Source organism: Juglans regia, chromosome 13 (genome assembly GCF_001411555.2).
Source record: "Juglans regia cultivar Chandler chromosome 13, Walnut 2.0, whole genome shotgun sequence".
Taxonomy (NCBI): Eukaryota; Viridiplantae; Streptophyta; class Magnoliopsida; order Fagales; family Juglandaceae; genus Juglans; species Juglans regia.
In genome coordinates this window covers 2279656-2296504 of record NC_049913.1, presented here as the reverse complement: position 1 = coordinate 2296504, position 16849 = coordinate 2279656, and the positions used below count along the sequence as shown (strand labels likewise).

General features: G+C 35.4%; 2 protein-coding genes across 7 annotated transcripts; one reads left to right on the top strand and one right to left on the bottom strand.

Annotated features, from left to right (window-relative positions):
* Positions 1–1975: 1975 nt before the first annotated feature.
* LOC109008701 (proline iminopeptidase-like) lies at positions 1976–8584 on the top strand. Of its 5 annotated transcripts, none has more exons than XM_035684503.1 (11): positions 1976–2154; positions 2575–2785; positions 3294–3392; positions 3474–3584; positions 3679–3741; positions 3814–3907; positions 4576–4673; positions 5627–5728; positions 5971–6084; positions 7312–7386; positions 8316–8584. In XM_035684503.1, exons 1-11 carry the CDS (start codon positions 2024–2026, stop codon positions 8418–8420), a joined length of 1203 nt encoding a protein of 400 aa, XP_035540396.1. In that variant the 5' UTR covers positions 1976–2023; the 3' UTR covers positions 8421–8584. The 5 variants fall into 5 exon arrangements, with proteins under 5 accessions (XP_035540396.1, XP_035540397.1, XP_035540399.1 ...); XM_035684504.1 differs by having other exon boundaries at positions 1997–2147; positions 2583–2785; XM_035684506.1 differs by having other exon boundaries at positions 1997–2147.
* A 415-nt stretch (positions 8585–8999) lies between these two features.
* Positions 9000–13276, bottom strand: LOC109008704. Of its 2 annotated transcripts, XM_035684501.1 has the most exons (10): positions 13007–13276; positions 12106–12170; positions 11965–12026; positions 10758–11795; positions 10582–10657; positions 10339–10461; positions 10128–10250; positions 9959–10009; positions 9604–9818; positions 9000–9506 (listed from the first exon to the last, which is right to left on the bottom strand). In XM_035684501.1, the coding sequence occupies exons 1-10, from the start codon at positions 13149–13151 to the stop codon at positions 9272–9274; spliced, it is 2133 nt and encodes a 710-aa protein (XP_035540394.1). In that variant the 5' UTR covers positions 13152–13276; the 3' UTR covers positions 9000–9271. The 2 variants fall into 2 exon arrangements, with proteins under 2 accessions (XP_035540394.1, XP_035540395.1); XM_035684502.1 differs by lacking the exon at positions 9959–10009 and having other exon boundaries at positions 9027–9506.
* Between the last annotated feature and the right edge of the window lie 3573 nt (positions 13277–16849).

Sequence of the window (16849 nt, the reverse complement as noted above, 5' to 3'; positions counted from 1 at the left end):
TTTTATCATTTGACATTTTTCTCATTGTGGACGGTTTGACTTGTTCTTGTGAACACTTCGGTGCATTTGCACTTGGGCTACTTGGGTGACATTCGTGAACCCCAAAGAGAGGATCATCACTTTGCAACTCGTTAATAAGTGTTGTTCCATTATCTATCTTTTTATTATTGATTTATCACCTTAAAATCAGTGGATATGTGTGATTATAGTTTATCCAATATATGAGAAGTTTCTTTCATCTTTGTGCATTCTTAACTTGGTGTTGAAATTATTCATCATTGAATTCTTGAATGTTCATGCGTGTTCATCCACATCACATATTTCCTTACACCCATTTTGATCTTTCCCTACACCATAATTCAACCATCTCATTGTTTACCCTACTTCTCATAATTAGCTACATCCCACAATTACCCTTCATCCTTCACAAACATTGACCTAGCCGAAACCCTAATTGCCTCCCATCTTTTCATTCATTCACTTACCATATTCGACAACCATAAGTCTTCCCTCCATACAACCCTAGCCGCCCACCTCAAATCCCTATAAGGTAACTCATCCTTTTAGAAATCTTGACTTCCTCAAATTCAAATTCAAATTCCGTAATTTAAGGAATTGAGAATCACTCTTCAATTTCTTAAAAATCATTCTTCCTAAAATCTCTCTAGTCAATTATTGACTTGACATCCTAGTTCAAATTCGAATTCTCTTATTCCCTCAAAGATTCATTCCATTTTAGAATCCTTCCATATCCATTCCTAAACCAACCAAATCTAGCCAATTTTCCAAATACCACGTCAACCTTAATCCTACCACACCCATTTCTGCAACCTTAATTGCATCCTATCCAAACCCTAGCTAATCACACAATCTCGCTAACCCTAGTCCATTCCCATAGTCTACGGCAACCCTAGTTGCCTCCAACCCGTAACTATAGCCTCATCTCATCCACTCAACCCTAGCTTCCATTATCTTGGCACATCACTCAAGAACAAGTCTGTAGCCGTCCATATTGATTTGTCTTCTCTAAACACTTAGCCTATCCAATTTCAACATCATCTCCATCATTCCATCACTCAAACATCATTCCTTAGTTGAAGGCCAAGCAAGTTGGCAAGATCACTCTGTCATCATCATCATCAAGGCAAGCTCGTGGTCCTTAGTGTTAGGGACAAGACCGGAGTCCCTAACACATAAATTGGGTTTGCCACGTGGGTGTGTGGTGTGCGACCCATAGATCGGTAGTTGAGTAGATTATTTCTTTTTGAAAAATTTTAATTTCTTTAGCCTAAACTTCTTAAACTCCAACAATGTGAACTTCCAAATTGTTTTAAGCTCAAATGAAAAAATTCGTGGGAGAGTAAAATGATGCTGCAAGGTGCAAAACTTTAAACTTCAAAATAACCAAATTTAAGGGGGAATAAATGATGCTTCTTAACCCCTTTTGAATAATTATTTATTTCAATGCATAATTTATATTTGAATAAAAAAAACCAACTAATTGAATTTTATGTTTCAATTTGAGACAATTTGTTTATTTTATTTTCAAGTCATTGTGTAGAGCACATCACTTAAATAGTAAGATTTGATTTGTAAAATTTAAAATTTAAAATTTATTTTATAAATTAAATTATATCAAGTATACGTACATTTTATTCCGTATGTTATCTCATCTTATAAATATAATTTTTCTTTTTACTTTTTCAAAAGTTTGAAACAAAGTATAGTCATGCAGAATAAAATTTTAGAGGCCTATTTAATTGGTAATCAACTTTTTTTTTTTTTGTTTTGTCAAATTTTATATACTAAATAATAAAAAAAAGTAAAGATGCCAAAATATTTGTTTCTCATGAATGGATTTGATCGTAGATACATGGCATAGCATCATACTTAACATCATAGATAAGACGGAGAATAATCCGTACTACGAAGAGGCCAATGCAATTGGCCAATGGATTCGAATAATATAAAGACATTAGCGGAGGAACAGCATAATGATCAAAGAGCATGAGCATCCTCAACAATGAAGTTACGATTTAGTCCAAATCCTACCATTATTCCCTCATTACCTTCCACCGTTTCGGTCATTATCCCCCACTTCACTCCACTTCCCAATCCTTCCTTCTCCAATAATTTCACCACTTCAGGTCTGAGGTCTCTCTCCCTCTCTCCCTCTTTCTGCGAGTATTTTTTTTTTAAGGTTGATTGTTTGTGTTTTTATGGATGCCCAGATGTATGATAATTCTTCTGAAATTTTATCCTAAAGAGAATATTTTGGGTTCCGTTTTAACTCGAGACGCCTGCAAAGGTTTTATCTTCTTTTTTTTTAATCGATTTCTACTAACTTCTTGATTAACATATGCCTTGGGAAGAATTTTTATGTGTTATATACATACATACATACCATATCTATGTTGATTGATGTGTGTATTCGTACTCACGCAAACCTGCAATCACAGACTGGCAGACACGCATACATATGCCTTTACGTGTGTATTTATAGACACTACGGTTTTGAAGATTTTTTATTTTTTTGTTCATTTGGGTTGCTGAAGTCGCTTCAATATATTTAAGTTGTGCAGGAAGAAAGAATTTAGTGCTCCGTGCGCAGAATTTGGGATATAAAGGTGAGCAACAGCTAATTGACTTGATGGATTCTGAAAAGGAAGCTGTGGAACTAAACAGAAACCTTTATCCAAATATCGAGCCGTATAGTAGCGGCTTTTTGAAGGTTTCAGACATTCACACGATCTATTGGGAGCAATCCGGAAACCCGAATGGGCATGTGAGTAGCAAATTGTCAATGTTTAGACTTTTAGTTTCTTTGTTAACAATCAGTTTATATATTGGATACTTCAATATCTATACATCCGTACTTCGCCCAATAGTTCATAAAAGAATATTATGTTGGTAATTTATAGAGTACGAGTCCTGCCAAGGGTTCACGTCTTTTTTATGAGCTCAAAAAAAAAAAAAAAAAAAGTCAGTCGGTCTGAGGAAATGTCTAATGATTATAATGCATAAAAAAAATTAATGGCAGGACCATTTTGGGCCTTTCAAGCCACCAAAATTGGATTTTTTTTTTTTTTTTGGCATGAGTTCAAATATGACAGTATCAGAGTAACGAATGTTTGGCACTAACCGTTATTATGTACACGAAGTATTGTCTCAAAGATCTTGAATGTCTATGCTGCATCTCTCTTCATCTTTATGCTGAGTTATATGTTTGTTCTTCTAATTCTGAGTATCAAAAGAAAAAAAAGTAAGGCTAATCAACATGTGAATCTTTGCAGCCAGTTGTCTTTCTTCATGGGGGCCCAGGAGGTGGAACTGCACCAAGTAATAGGAGATTCTTTGATCCTGATTTTTACCGGATCATTCTCTTTGATCAGGTTAGTCTGCCAACATTTATGATAAGTGTTACATTGCATTTGAACTTGGTTTTTTACCAGGAAATATTTCATTTATTTCAGAGAGGTGCTGGGAAAAGTACACCCCATGCTTGCTTGGAAGAAAACAAGACATGGGATCTTGTTGATGATATCGAAAAGCTAAGAGAACACTTAGAAATTCCAGAATGGCAGGTAAATAGTTCAGTCGATTCTATCCTAAATCAAATCTTGTAATTATTAGCAGATGTAACAAATGGATACATTTCTTTTCTGTGATTTTATGCAGGTGTTTGGAGGGTCATGGGGAAGTACACTTGCACTTGCATACAGCCAATCACACCCTGACAAGGTGTGTAACGTAATCTCGTTGAACAATATATTGCATTTTGTACACTTTTCATCTGTCTGATTTCTTTACAAGGTCACGGGCATGGTCCTCAGAGGCATATTTCTTTTGCGAAAGAAAGAGATTGATTGGTTTTATGAGGGTGGTGCTGCTGCCATATATCCTGATGGTATGCTTCGTACAATTTCTTTGCTGGTCTACTAGATTATTTAGGCCTCGTTTGGATACAAGAAGTGTTTTATCTCATCTCATTATTGCAACTTTCTCAAATTTCCACACAAAATATAATAAACAATTCAAGTTTTTCAAATTCCCAAACAATAATAATATTTTAACAATATTTTATTTAACTTTCATCTCATCTCATCTCAACTCACCATCCAAACGGCACCTTAGTGTATGTGTGATATAAATAATTTCCTTGATGATTGATGATGGAAAGTATTTAAGCACTTTAGGTTTCAATCTCTCCTAATGTCACTTATTCAAAATTAAGAATGTTATTGACAAATCTATCGAAGTGCTTCAATACCTCGGGGCATACAGCACTTTCCAGATATAGGATATTGCATAATGTTGTATGAGGTTTGTGTAACGTTGCTTGGAGCCTTACTAGATAATAGTTTTTTGAGAGATGATAGAACGTAAGGGAGTATTGCTTAGGAGCTCTACAGCTTACTGGGTAGTTTCATGCAAACCAAATTTTATATTCCTGCTGGTGGGGGGGAAGGTGTTCATTTCACAATGCATTGATTTGATGTATTGCCCTTTACTGATTAAACTGGCGTCGAATTTTGCAAGTGGCTGAGTGCTTGTGTATTTCCTCTTCATTTACAGCTTGGGAGCCATTTAGAGATCTTATACCAGAAAATGAGAGGGAAAGCTTCATTGATGCCTATCACAAGAGGTTAAACTCTAATGATATGGAAACACAAGTAAGATTTATCTTCTGCTTTTGGATGTTTGCCATATGTCATTAGCTCTAATGGTTGTTGAACTCTATATAATAGACATGTATTTTCTACAAGATCTCTGTTGTCTCTCTCAGACCTCCTCCATTAATATGTATTATGTTTTCTATGAATGAAAATTTGGGATTATTTTCTCAAATTACAATAGTTGCAGGTCCTGGGAATTGAGTGTAGCACGGATTGAGGCTTAGTTGTGTTATTGTAGTGTCCATTGAGATCTTGAGCTCCCATTAACCTATCCATTTTACAAAATTGATCTTTTACATCATTTTAGAGGGCTGCTACAGAAGCCGTGGCCGCCATGGTGATCGGGGACCACCTCAGGGTCGGCAGAAGCCGCCAAGTGTCCAAGCGGCACCGTCCGACGGGGGGATGGGAGCTCCCATGCACGGCAGCTCACGGAAAGGGGGAGGAGGGAAGGGGAGAAGCACGAAAAAAAAAAAAAGAGAGAGAGAGAGACGTGGCACACTCATAGTGTGTCACATCAGTGTGTGGAATCCCTTTGTGTCTATAGTATTTTCCTTTCTAAAACTGCTTATTTAAGAGTTCTGAAGTTTCTAAAAGATGGAAAATATGAACTTGTAGATTATCCTCAGTTTATCCATTGTTGGCCTGTGTGGGTCCAAGTAGAGACCATGAACGATAAGCTCACGTATCCGAACAAATTCTGGATTGTGGGGGGCCAGTTCACTGTAAACAAGTTAACATTCTTTATGTGCAGCAGTCTTAGTTGAATAGCTTTGAACTGTTCCTGGTTTAAATCTACCACAGCCAAGTGCTGCCAAAATGTGTTTTTGTTTCTCGTCGAGTAAAAATGACCTCCCATGCATTATCCATTTTTTACTTCATTGCTTGTGATTCTGAATTTGCATTTGAAAGATTGATACCGTTTTCTTAACTCTATTTGAATCTCTTAGTATGCAGCTGCAAGAGCTTGGACCAAATGGGAAATGATGACAGCCCATCTCCTCCCTAATGAAGAGATCATCAAGAAAGGTGATGATGACAATTTTTCATTGGTAAGTTGATTCGGTGATGAATATTATGGTTTTTGGATTGTTATCTGCTAATTCTAACATTAAGCATTTTCCCATCATATTAATGAATGCATTCGGCTCTCTTTCTGTTATATTTTCTTGGTATCTGCAATTCATGTTCAGGCAGATGAGTAATATTCACATTGATATCTTCTAAGCTGTGAATATTTGAATGATTGAAAATTTGCTTGTATTAATAATTTTTTTTTTTTGGCTTTATCCAGGCATTTGCGAGAATTGAAAATCATTACTTCGTGAACCAGGGATTCTTTCCTACAGATTCGTTCCTTTTAGATAATGTTGATAAGATAAGGCATATTAACACTACTATTGTACAGGTAAATGTTTTATCTCACATGCTAAGGTCATTTTTTGAGAAACTACTGAATTAACATAATCTACTTAGATTATATATCCATGATGTTTATGGATGATTTGCTGAATGATAGATCATGTGCTGTGGGAAGGTTTGATAATCTCTTCCTTTTTCTCCTTTTGGTTTAAGTAAGCAGCATTTTTTAGTTGCTAAGGATTTTTGTGTATCGCACCATCATATTATCAATGTATCGCTAATCAGCTAACATGGAATGCCTTTGTATCAACTTATACAGAGGCACATGTATAAGTAAGCAGATTTTTTGGCTAAGGATTTTTGTGTATCGTACCATCATATTATCAATGTATCGCTAATCAGCTAACATGGAATGCCTTTGTATCAACTTATACAGAGGCACACATATACTCTTCTGATATGGATCAGTGCTTATTATACTTTAAGTGAAGGACTATTTGCTCAATGGTTTCTTGAAGAACTTCTGAATATTGGGATTAGTTAAATGGATCCATCCATCAACTTTTATTAACAGATAGATTCTATAAGAATGTCTGAAATTTTTTTTTTTTTTTTGATAAGTTATAAGAATGTCTGAAATTGGGAACAACTCACTCTGACTTCAATAGCAAATTATTGATTATGAGGACATTTACTTTACTTAACTAAATCCCTAAACTCCAACTAACTGTGTCAACCTAAAACAATCCGCATGTTATGAAATGGTTTCTTACGAAAGCTGAACTCTAATTTTTGAATACCTTACATGCACATTTATATGTGAGGTCCTGGGTTACTTACCTATATATATAATATATGTTTATATAAAGCGTCCTGCCTGATATGCTGTCTCTCTGCTTCTGATTATTTTTAACATCCGTAATTAAGTGATCACATTGTTAAAGTTTGGTTATTTACATATTTGTCTCATATTTCAAGGTGTCAAGGGTACTTTAAGAATTGTTGATATTGCATTGAGCAAAATGCATATCACATGTTGTATTACTTGTACAGCATTAAGCACATGAAGGTTCAATAGAAATCTAAAGTTTGATGACCAGATCAGGTCTCAGCTTCCATGATTTCCTTGTAACCGTTTCTAGTTCCTAGGTGTAATCACATTTATACTTCATGTGTGCTTGGGTTATGCCTATCTCTATATCAATAAAATATCTTCTTATAAAAAAAAAGTTTGATGACCAGATCAAATGAATTTTTATCTTTGATTTTGCAGGGAAGATATGACGTTTGCTGTCCTATGATGTCAGCATGGGATCTTCATAAAGCATGGCCAGAGGCAGATTTGAAGGTAAGAGAACCGTTCAACACCATTTATCTTGCTGTTTATGAAGACATTAGTCTTTGATCTTTGGACAATCTAGTTCGACACAACTTTCTACATTTTGAAGAGATGAGGTGGATTAAGGGGAATCCAAACAAGCAGTCGGTGCAAGTGGGCTGCCCTGGCTTGCCGACAATATTTTTTTTTTTTTTTGGATAAGGAGTGCAATTTTTTTAGAAACGTAGAGGGGCGCAATCCAAGGGTGCTTGGGAAAAAACTTTAAGATGCTAATAGTTAATAGTGACTCATGTCCTGCATATTTTTCACAAGGGTACTCCTTTATTTGTGTATAGAGAATCCTGTGCTGTTGTTATGTTCTTTCAGACTACCCAGATACAGAAAAGGAATACAACACAGCAGTAGTATGGATCATATAAGCCCTAGTGTGCCTTAAAAGTTGCTGTATCTGGGCAGTCTGCTGTAAAGCCATCATCTAATTGTGGACAGAAACACCATAGGTTTTCTTCTAATAGGTTTAGGTCCTTTAATGGACTTATTTTAAGGATAAGACCGGCTATGTTTGATTAAATCTGATTATTTTAACGTGCATCTCCTAAAACCAGGACGTTTCTTGCAAAGTATATGTGCTACCGAAATAATTCATATATTAAGATATTGTCCATATAACAGTGCAGTTTTATAATGGTTGTTCTCTCTCTCTCTTGATTTTTTATGTAGCATTATAGTTTTCCACTCAATATTCCAAGTATGAAGAGAAGTCAGAAGGGTGGAACCCTTTACAGTTCTGCATTTGCAGATAGCTAATTAGATCGAGAGAATGAAACTGTTGTTATGTCATGTTAGCACAGTTACTTGCAGTCTAATAATCTTTTGAGTTCTGTTTCACTTTTTTTCTACAAGTAAACAAAATTTCTAAATAATGCCAATGTTAACAGGTTGTTCCGAATGCTGGACATTCTGCTAATGAACCTGGAATAGCTGAGGAACTTGTAGCTGCAAACGAGATGCTGAAAAAAAGTATCAAGAAGAATGTACTCTGAGAGGACCGGAATAACACGAGAAGACGAGTTTCCTGTAAAACGGTCTTAGAGGCTTTTAAATTTTTAATGCTGTGAAATAAACGAATCCTTGAACGACATGGTTTATGTCGTACTACATTATATTGTCGGTCAAAATAAAATGAAAAAAATCTAATTGTAAGCGATTATGCGTATTAATACGCACACTCATTCAATAAAATTGGTCAGAAACTAAATTTTATTAAAAACAGTATTAATTTGAATTTAGAATATGAATGTAAATAATATTATTACGTAGATTGGTATGCAAATTTGTTTGTACTTAACAAAATTAAAAAAAAATTATGTCAGTATTGGTACGATGTTTGGTGCAAAGTTCAAACCGCTTTACCTAACAAGTATCTATTTTACGTAAGCCAAGTCCCCCTACACTGTGAGAGGACGTGTAAGAAGTAAAAAAAAATAAAAGAATGACGATTTTACATACCATAAACTATAACTAAGGTCTTCAAGGGAAGTATGTTATTTTAGCTGTCTTGTAAAAACTACTGAAATGAAAAGTGTTCTCCAGAAAAATAAAAATATACGCATAGACAGAGAAAAAAATCAATTATATTGCTTCTCTTGTTTAAATAATGAATAGCTACCAGTTCTGAATCTCAAATGTTACAACGATACACTCATTTTTGTGGAAAATAACCAACCCCCAAAAGCCAAAAATTAAACATAAAGAATAAAAATAACAAAACAAAGGATGAGAGCTGCCAAAATGAAACTTAAATTGAATAAGAGAGTAATAATTCAATGATGCTATTGAACAACAAGATATCATACACTCACTCAATGAGGTAATTTTCATGGGGTGGTATCACCTAGGCCAGTTTCCTTGTGCAGCTCTTTGGTGTATGGATGCTATGAAAAGTTGGCTCCTTTGGAATTGTCGGAGGCCTTCTACCCCGTGACGATGACCGGGGAGTGGTATGACTGGAAGCTTTAGTTGGCTTTGCCACTTGCTTGGTTGTTAAAATCTTTGATGGGTTTTCCTTAATGACACCAAGTTTACCAGGGGTCACGAGGGAAACCGCTTCCTTCCGACTTGACATAACTCTGCAACAAGATCTACCGAAATTAACCTTGTCCATAATATCGTTGGTGATCGATCAAGAGCTGGATATTTGATAAAAGGCAATATACTACTACTTACCCACGAGGCCTTGCAAGTTTTTGTTGCATCATTGGTGATTGAATCTTTTTCAAGTTGTTTTGTTGTTTTTGACATGCTTTGTCTTGTTCCGACGGTGAAGTCACAAGGTTGGATTTGTGGTGTATAGAAACACTACGTCTATGCAGAGTCATGAGTGATAATTTTTGCTCCACTTTTCCTTTTGAAGCCTTCAAGCAAGTACTGCCAACCCTAATCTGCATATTGTCAGGGCAGCCTTTGTTCACAATCTATCCATGAAAAATGTTCAAACAGTGACAAGTTTTTCTTATCGTTTTCTCACATTCTGCATTGGTGACTTGTTTTTTAATCGGTACTTTATGCATTAGAGACTTACAGATTGATCCTCTAGTGTTGTTCTGTCCAGTCCTAGGCGTTTTTTCTTCTTCTGAGGTTTGGAAACAAAAAATATATATATTAATTTTCGGAGCCCCACCTAAAGCCTCGCCCCCCTAGTCCTCCCCCCATGGGGGGGAAATGTCTGAGTTTAATTGTTGTAAACTTACTTGACTTGCATTCTGATGTTTTCTTTGTGAGTTTGTGCCGGGGAGCCCTGGAGCTGTCGTAATTTCTGTCAGAGGTGCTATGAGTTTTTTCTCAAAGTTCGCTTCCTTAAGAATCCCTCTTTCCTGAAACAATCTAGCTGACATCAGATATGAAGGAAAAAAAAAACTTTAAATGCTTCTTCAAGTAAACTAGCCTGTAAGGTTTCAATACATCAGTTCTTAGCCTAAAAGGCTTGGGATTGGTAGGCTTTGGTTTCCTGTGCTTCACCCCTTGAGCACCAGTGGTAGCAGTGAGGGAGCCCTCTTTTATGGCCTTGCCCATTACTCGGTTAATCTGCACGAGTTTTTCAAGCATGGAAGAAAATGAGTTTTTTAATGATCAATTGGAAAAATATGATGTTGTATAGAAGCAGACGCACAAAAAGAAAATATGAGGTTGTGTTTGAGAAGCCACCTTAAGTGAAATTTTGGAAGTGTCATGCTCCCCCAGAACTATCCTGTCTTGGTGGCCATTATTGTGATTCTGTAACCTACAAACATTTAACACAAAAACTTACTAATAAAAGAACTGGGAGGAAACATCATGAGCATCAAGAAAAAAAAGACATCATGAAAGCACAAGTTCCCAACCTGTTGTCATCTGATGCTACAGTATTTTCCTTCTCTTCATTATCATTGGCTTCGCTGTCATTTTCAGTATCATCACAAGCCAGAGCATTTTCCTTATCATCACTTTCCGTGACTTCAGGGATTTTTCCCTTCTCTGGACTTGATATTATCTTTTCATCCTGCTCACTTCCTTCACTAGTCCCTTCAGCCACTCCACTTCGAGCTTGGGAGTCGGGACCATCATTTTGTCCTGAATCCCCCTCTTCAGAACTTGATAGGGAGATAAACTCCGGTTCAACAGAATACTCACCTTCCTGTGATTTCACAGTTTTCAAACATTCTTCCTGCCCATTCCTACCACTCTGAGAGGTACCTGGTAGGGAGCAGCCTTCAAGAGAACCATTCCTTGATTTCTCGTCTATATCCATGTCACTTGAATCATCATCCCCTTCATGATGCTTATGATCACGAGGGGGTTTTATGTCCTTATTAATATTTCTTTTCAAGCATCTTGAAGTTTTGGCTTCCTGAACTTTGCGGTTGTGGGAATGCAAGGAGTCATAAACCCGGCTTTTAACCTCTCGACCTCTTATTTGTTTTCTTGAAGCATCTATAGGCAATGACTTGTTATACCCTAATACATGCTTCTTTTCACTGGTGATCTCAAGCTTCTTCATTGCTGCACATAATGTTTTCACCGGGGTATTCAGTTCTAATGAAGTCTTTGTCTTTACTGCTTTCTTTGGTGAGTTAAAGACTAGAGCCTTAGCTACCACTCTATTCTTAGGCCCAACAATGGTTGTTACTTTCGGATTCCGAACACTCCTAAATGTATTCGGATTTGAGAGGCGCTTTCGATTCCTTGGAGTAGTATGAGCCTTGGCCACATCAGAAGATTGTTTTGCCTTTGAACCCGGGGTTGCACTGAGCTTAGGAGTTGGTCTGCCTTTCAATTTGGTATCAACCAGTTTGTGAGAAATTGAAGAAATCAGGGCTAGTCTTGATATTCTAGACTTGGATGGTTTTGGAGGAGCCGTAAGTGGGCATTTCACATTTGCACTAAAAAATATCGAGAAAATAAAAAACGTCGAACTATTAAAATCCCAAGTACAGAAATAAGATAAAATCAACAGCTTAAGTTTAATGATAAGGACTCTTAACGATTTTTTTTTTTTTTTTTTAAAAAAAAAAGAAGAAGAAGAGTGACCGAAAGCCTTTGCATCTGTACCTTGGAGCTTTTCTATTTAGGGCTTTCCGTAGCCGTACATTGGGACTCCTTGCTGCCATGACCTGTATAGTTAAAAGCCATCATCTGTAACCTGGTCCAATAGTCAAACCAATTTCAGGAAGAATCCAAACTGCCACTAACCCGAAGAACAAAATTTTTGTAGATTGCTTCTGAATCCATTTCTTCTTCATGCTGCTGGTCACATCCTGAGAAAAAAATTAACACAGCAAAACGAACTCAAATCAGTAGAATATCTGGCAATGAGAGGTCTCACAGATTACTCAGGGCTGATGGACACACACTGAGTTCAAAAATCAGTTCAAATTACAAAAATAAATAAACACGCACTCAAAGGACGGAACTTCAATGCATGATCCATGCATGGTAGTACATACATTTCGTTTCTCCGATGAAATCCTTTACATGCAAGGTATTATGCAGAAACCTAGTACAGATTTATCCACTGGGTCCACACATCTTTATAGGAGTCTTGTGCTTGTGCAGTAGTGGGATCCATCAAGTTTGGTTTTCCATGATCTTATTCAATCAGAAACAAATAATCCAAAACCCCAAACTCAGTTTCCTATCTTTTTCCTCAGTTTAGTTAGCAATGATACAGGGCACACATGAAGTAGTTCTGGAATTTTGACTGAAAAATAAATAAACGAACACTAACATTATATCAGATCAGATCATTTCATCTCAACATGTACTCCTAGTAAAAATTATAAAATGCATATAAACGACAAATCATAAAATCGTCGCAGAAAATTATAAATCTAACCTGAACAAACGAGTAAGAAGTATATTTGAAAACTAAGGGAGTTAAATGTGAGGCAAACGCTGAATCATAATTTCATTTTAGCAAAAAATATAAGCATTAAAATCAAACTCAGGCATGGACAAGAAGAATTTTACAAGAAAAAATACTAATATTGTCTCTGTTACTGGTACATTAATCACAAATTAATGATGGAAAGGCTGGAATGTAGTTCAGCAAAAGAACAGTATCTCTGACTGAAAGGTCATGAGAGGATCTTACCGACGCGTAAGCAGAACCAGTAGCAGTCGTCGGGGCGGTTCTGATCAGGTGCGGTGAAGTCCACGAACTTGGGAGCTTCGATCTTCTCGTAGAACTCGTCGCCTTCTTCTTCGCCGCTGATCTGCATTGTCTGCGGTACCTCCATTTCCCACTGGAAGAGAGAGAGAGAGAGAGAGAGCTAAGGTTCAAGAACCGAGAAGAAAGAAGAGGAGCGTGGAAAGTGTTACTGGTTTGGGGTACGGGGGTTTGGGGCTGGGAGGAGATTTTTAAATTTGGGAAGTAGCCGTTGGAGAAAGCTGGATCTCAGATTCGGACAGGTTTTGTAAGAGAAACGGCAACTTATGGCCGTTTTCGTAAATTCGTCTCTGCGAGTGCCCCAACCCGAAATAACCGGATGTCAAAGTCGGACAAGTCCAGTAGCGCGTGCGCGGAAACGGAATGGAATGGAGAAGCCAAGCCTAATGTTTTTTTTTTTTAATTTAAAAAAAATAGTTGTATTCTTTTGTTAAAAACAAAATTTCTTAATTAGTGAATTTTCAGTCCGTTGCTGAAAAAATCTTTTTGCGAACATATTTTCTTACGCATTGAATATTGATATGGAAAGCTTCTATATTAGCTATAATACAAAATAATTAATATTTTGACTTTTTTTTTTAAATTGTAATGAATCTCACAACAAATAATGTGTTAATGCATTAACCTGCGTGTAACAAAGAATTCACATCGTGATTATCCATTGATCAAGAATAATATCCACACTATATATTATGTGTGTGTATATATATGGAACGGATATTTAAATCCCTTGACAATAAGCTCACGACTAGAAGATAGATTCAGTCAATGGGTCTAAGACTCGGGAACTACTATCCAGGAGCTCATGTAACCCACGGACCTAATCGTGTGATATGATAATGTATTTTTTCTTATATATTCATATTGAGATTACGCTTCTCTAACTTAAGCATTGAATCTCTTCTAGGCATCCGGTGTACTTTTTCATTTTGCAGGATTGTTGAAAATGGAGAACCAACAATGAAAATGAAACGGGTGTGGGAAAATGAGACAGTGAATACGAGGTTTGGTTGAAGACGGAGGAGGTGACCAGTGCGCTTTCACTGGGAAGGGTTGCAATGCCGGTGCACTATAGTTGAGAGTTCGTCGAAGTGCATAAGCTGGGTGTTGGGGGGAAAAATAAAATTACTCTTCGATAAACAAGAAATTTGGCGCTCCACACAATGTATTGCAACGTAGTTTAGAACGTTGCAAAGCTATTATTTTTTCCCAAATCGCCAAAGACCATCAAAGCGTTGCAATAGCCTTGATTAATGGACCCTTCGTGCTTATATTTGATTTTAAAACAATCAGCGCTTTGGAAATCGACGTAACTTTCTCAACGATATTATTTGCAGCAACTTAAAAATCGTCAAAATAGATCAATTTTTTTGTAATATTTGTTACAGGTCATCCGAATAGTTGATGATGTAGAACACATCATTCACAATATATATATATATTTATATACTCACACCAATAATTTCTCGATTTTGTGATCATATTAATTTCTTTTCTTTTCAGAAATACAGATATGTTTTCTCTGAGTGAGACTTTATTATTTGTTTTGCGGTCAGAACTTGCGCACGCTGCATGCGACTGCCAAAACCACCATGCGTGGTGATATTGTTGTGTGAAAAGAAAGAAAAAACTTGGAATATATATAGGGATCAGTATGAATGCTGGGGGAGGATAAAACTTTCTTCGGGTAGGTTTGTCAAGTAGTGTTTAATTAATATACAGTATCTTATTGTATGAAGGAAAACATTATGTCCACAGAAGTTTAAAATCTCTACCGAAATTTTTTAAAATTTATTTTATTTAATAATTAAATAAGTATTTTTAAATGAATATGTATTTTTTTTTTTAAAAATATCTAAATAGTTTTTAAAAATGATGAAAGAAAAAGTATATAAAAAAAAAAAAAGAGTTGAAAGTGTTCGGTAGAGAAGGTCTGTGGACGTAGCAACGTCCTTGTATGAAAGCTAAGCTATATATTCGAATATATTTGAGGCTGATTTCAATGAATATTGGCCGCAAATGACAACAAGCACACCACAGACGACTTTGCTGCATGTAGATCGGTACTGAAAATAGATCATAAACAGCGCGCCGCCGTTCTCGCTCCAAGAACAGCACAGCCATGCATGCATAGACAACTACTACTACAAATTAATTAATACATGATGATGAAATGAAAGGAACAACAAAACTCATTAATTAATTGCTTAATTTCATCAATTTAATTTCAATTTTCTTCCCGGCCCCTTTAATGCCACGTAGCTAGCTAGCTTCCACCTACGTCCCAAGCTCACTGATCATCAAGAATATTTGACTAGCTGGCTTTAATGCATGCATTATTTGTCTTGCAAGTCCTTTCAACGTGTACCCACAAGAAAATAAGTACCAGTGGCTCTCAACTACTACCGAGAAATTGATGGGCATTTATATTGAATATACAAGTTTTGTCTAGCTAGTACTACCGATCAGATTGATCGATATTATCGTATGTGATAATTATTATTATATATATATATATATATATAAAGAGGATATTTACAATATTAAGGTATATAAGCTGCTAAAGCATTTTTTAAAAAAATATGTAAATTTAAGGTTTATATGAAAAATTATATTTTTAACGACGGATCCAACTTTTTTTTAAATTGAGTACTTGCACACTTTAATACGGTATATTACTCATATATATATATCACTATATATGTATGTGTGTATGTAAAGTAATTTTATAAAAATAAATTAATAAATTAAGTACGTAATTTAATTTGATATTTTAAATTATAAAATTATTTTTATTATAAAATATTATATATATCGAAAATATCATGTAAAATTATATCAAATTGTGAAATTTTTATTATAATTAGAGAAATAATATTTATAGTTGTGAGTGTGCAAACGTCGTGCAGTTATTTTAAAAAAAATAAATAAATATGAGACTCACATAAAAAGAAATTAATTTTTTATGAGTAGATCTTACTCTTTTTCAAAATAATTATACGACGTTTACGCATTTCACAATTATATATAACATTAGTATTATAATTATACGTGATTCCTATCTCCTTCAACAAATTCTTAGTTTTATTCAGATACAGATTATTTGTACTATCGACAGGCTTTATGCGGTCGGTTTGGTCGCACTAGTAAGCAATTCAGCAAATAGAAAAATATTGCGTAACATCAAAGTCAACAAACCAAGTTTCGGGCCATTGACAAATCAAATGTAAATTAAGCATAGACGAATTAATTAAGTTGGCGAAAAATTTGCTCCCGAGTGCTGACTTTGACCCGGCCAGCCTATTCTTTCTTATACCAAACTTTTCCTTTGGCCGTAAGTTAAATGCATGGACAATGTTAGGCCACCGAGAAAACTTAACGAGAAATTGTACCGATAATATAAATGTCTTTTTTTTTTTTTAAATCATATTTTTATGTATTTTAAAAAAATACAAAAAATAAAAAATAAACAAACATAAATCCTAAAAAATAAACTTAAACGCTACAAATGATAGGTATATTTTGTCAATGTACCTATAATTTTCCAAGTTAAATTTATTAATTAAGAAAGTCCCAAAGTTCGATAATATCGAGGGAGCATATATATATATATATATATATATCGGTGTATAAAGATGTATAGATTCTATAGAAAAAGTCTTATATATTCCGAGTCCTTCATGTATCTTTGCTTATCTCTTCATTGTTTACAAAAGAAAATTAAAAAATAGTCATGTTATAACATGATCTCCCTAAACAAATATTATC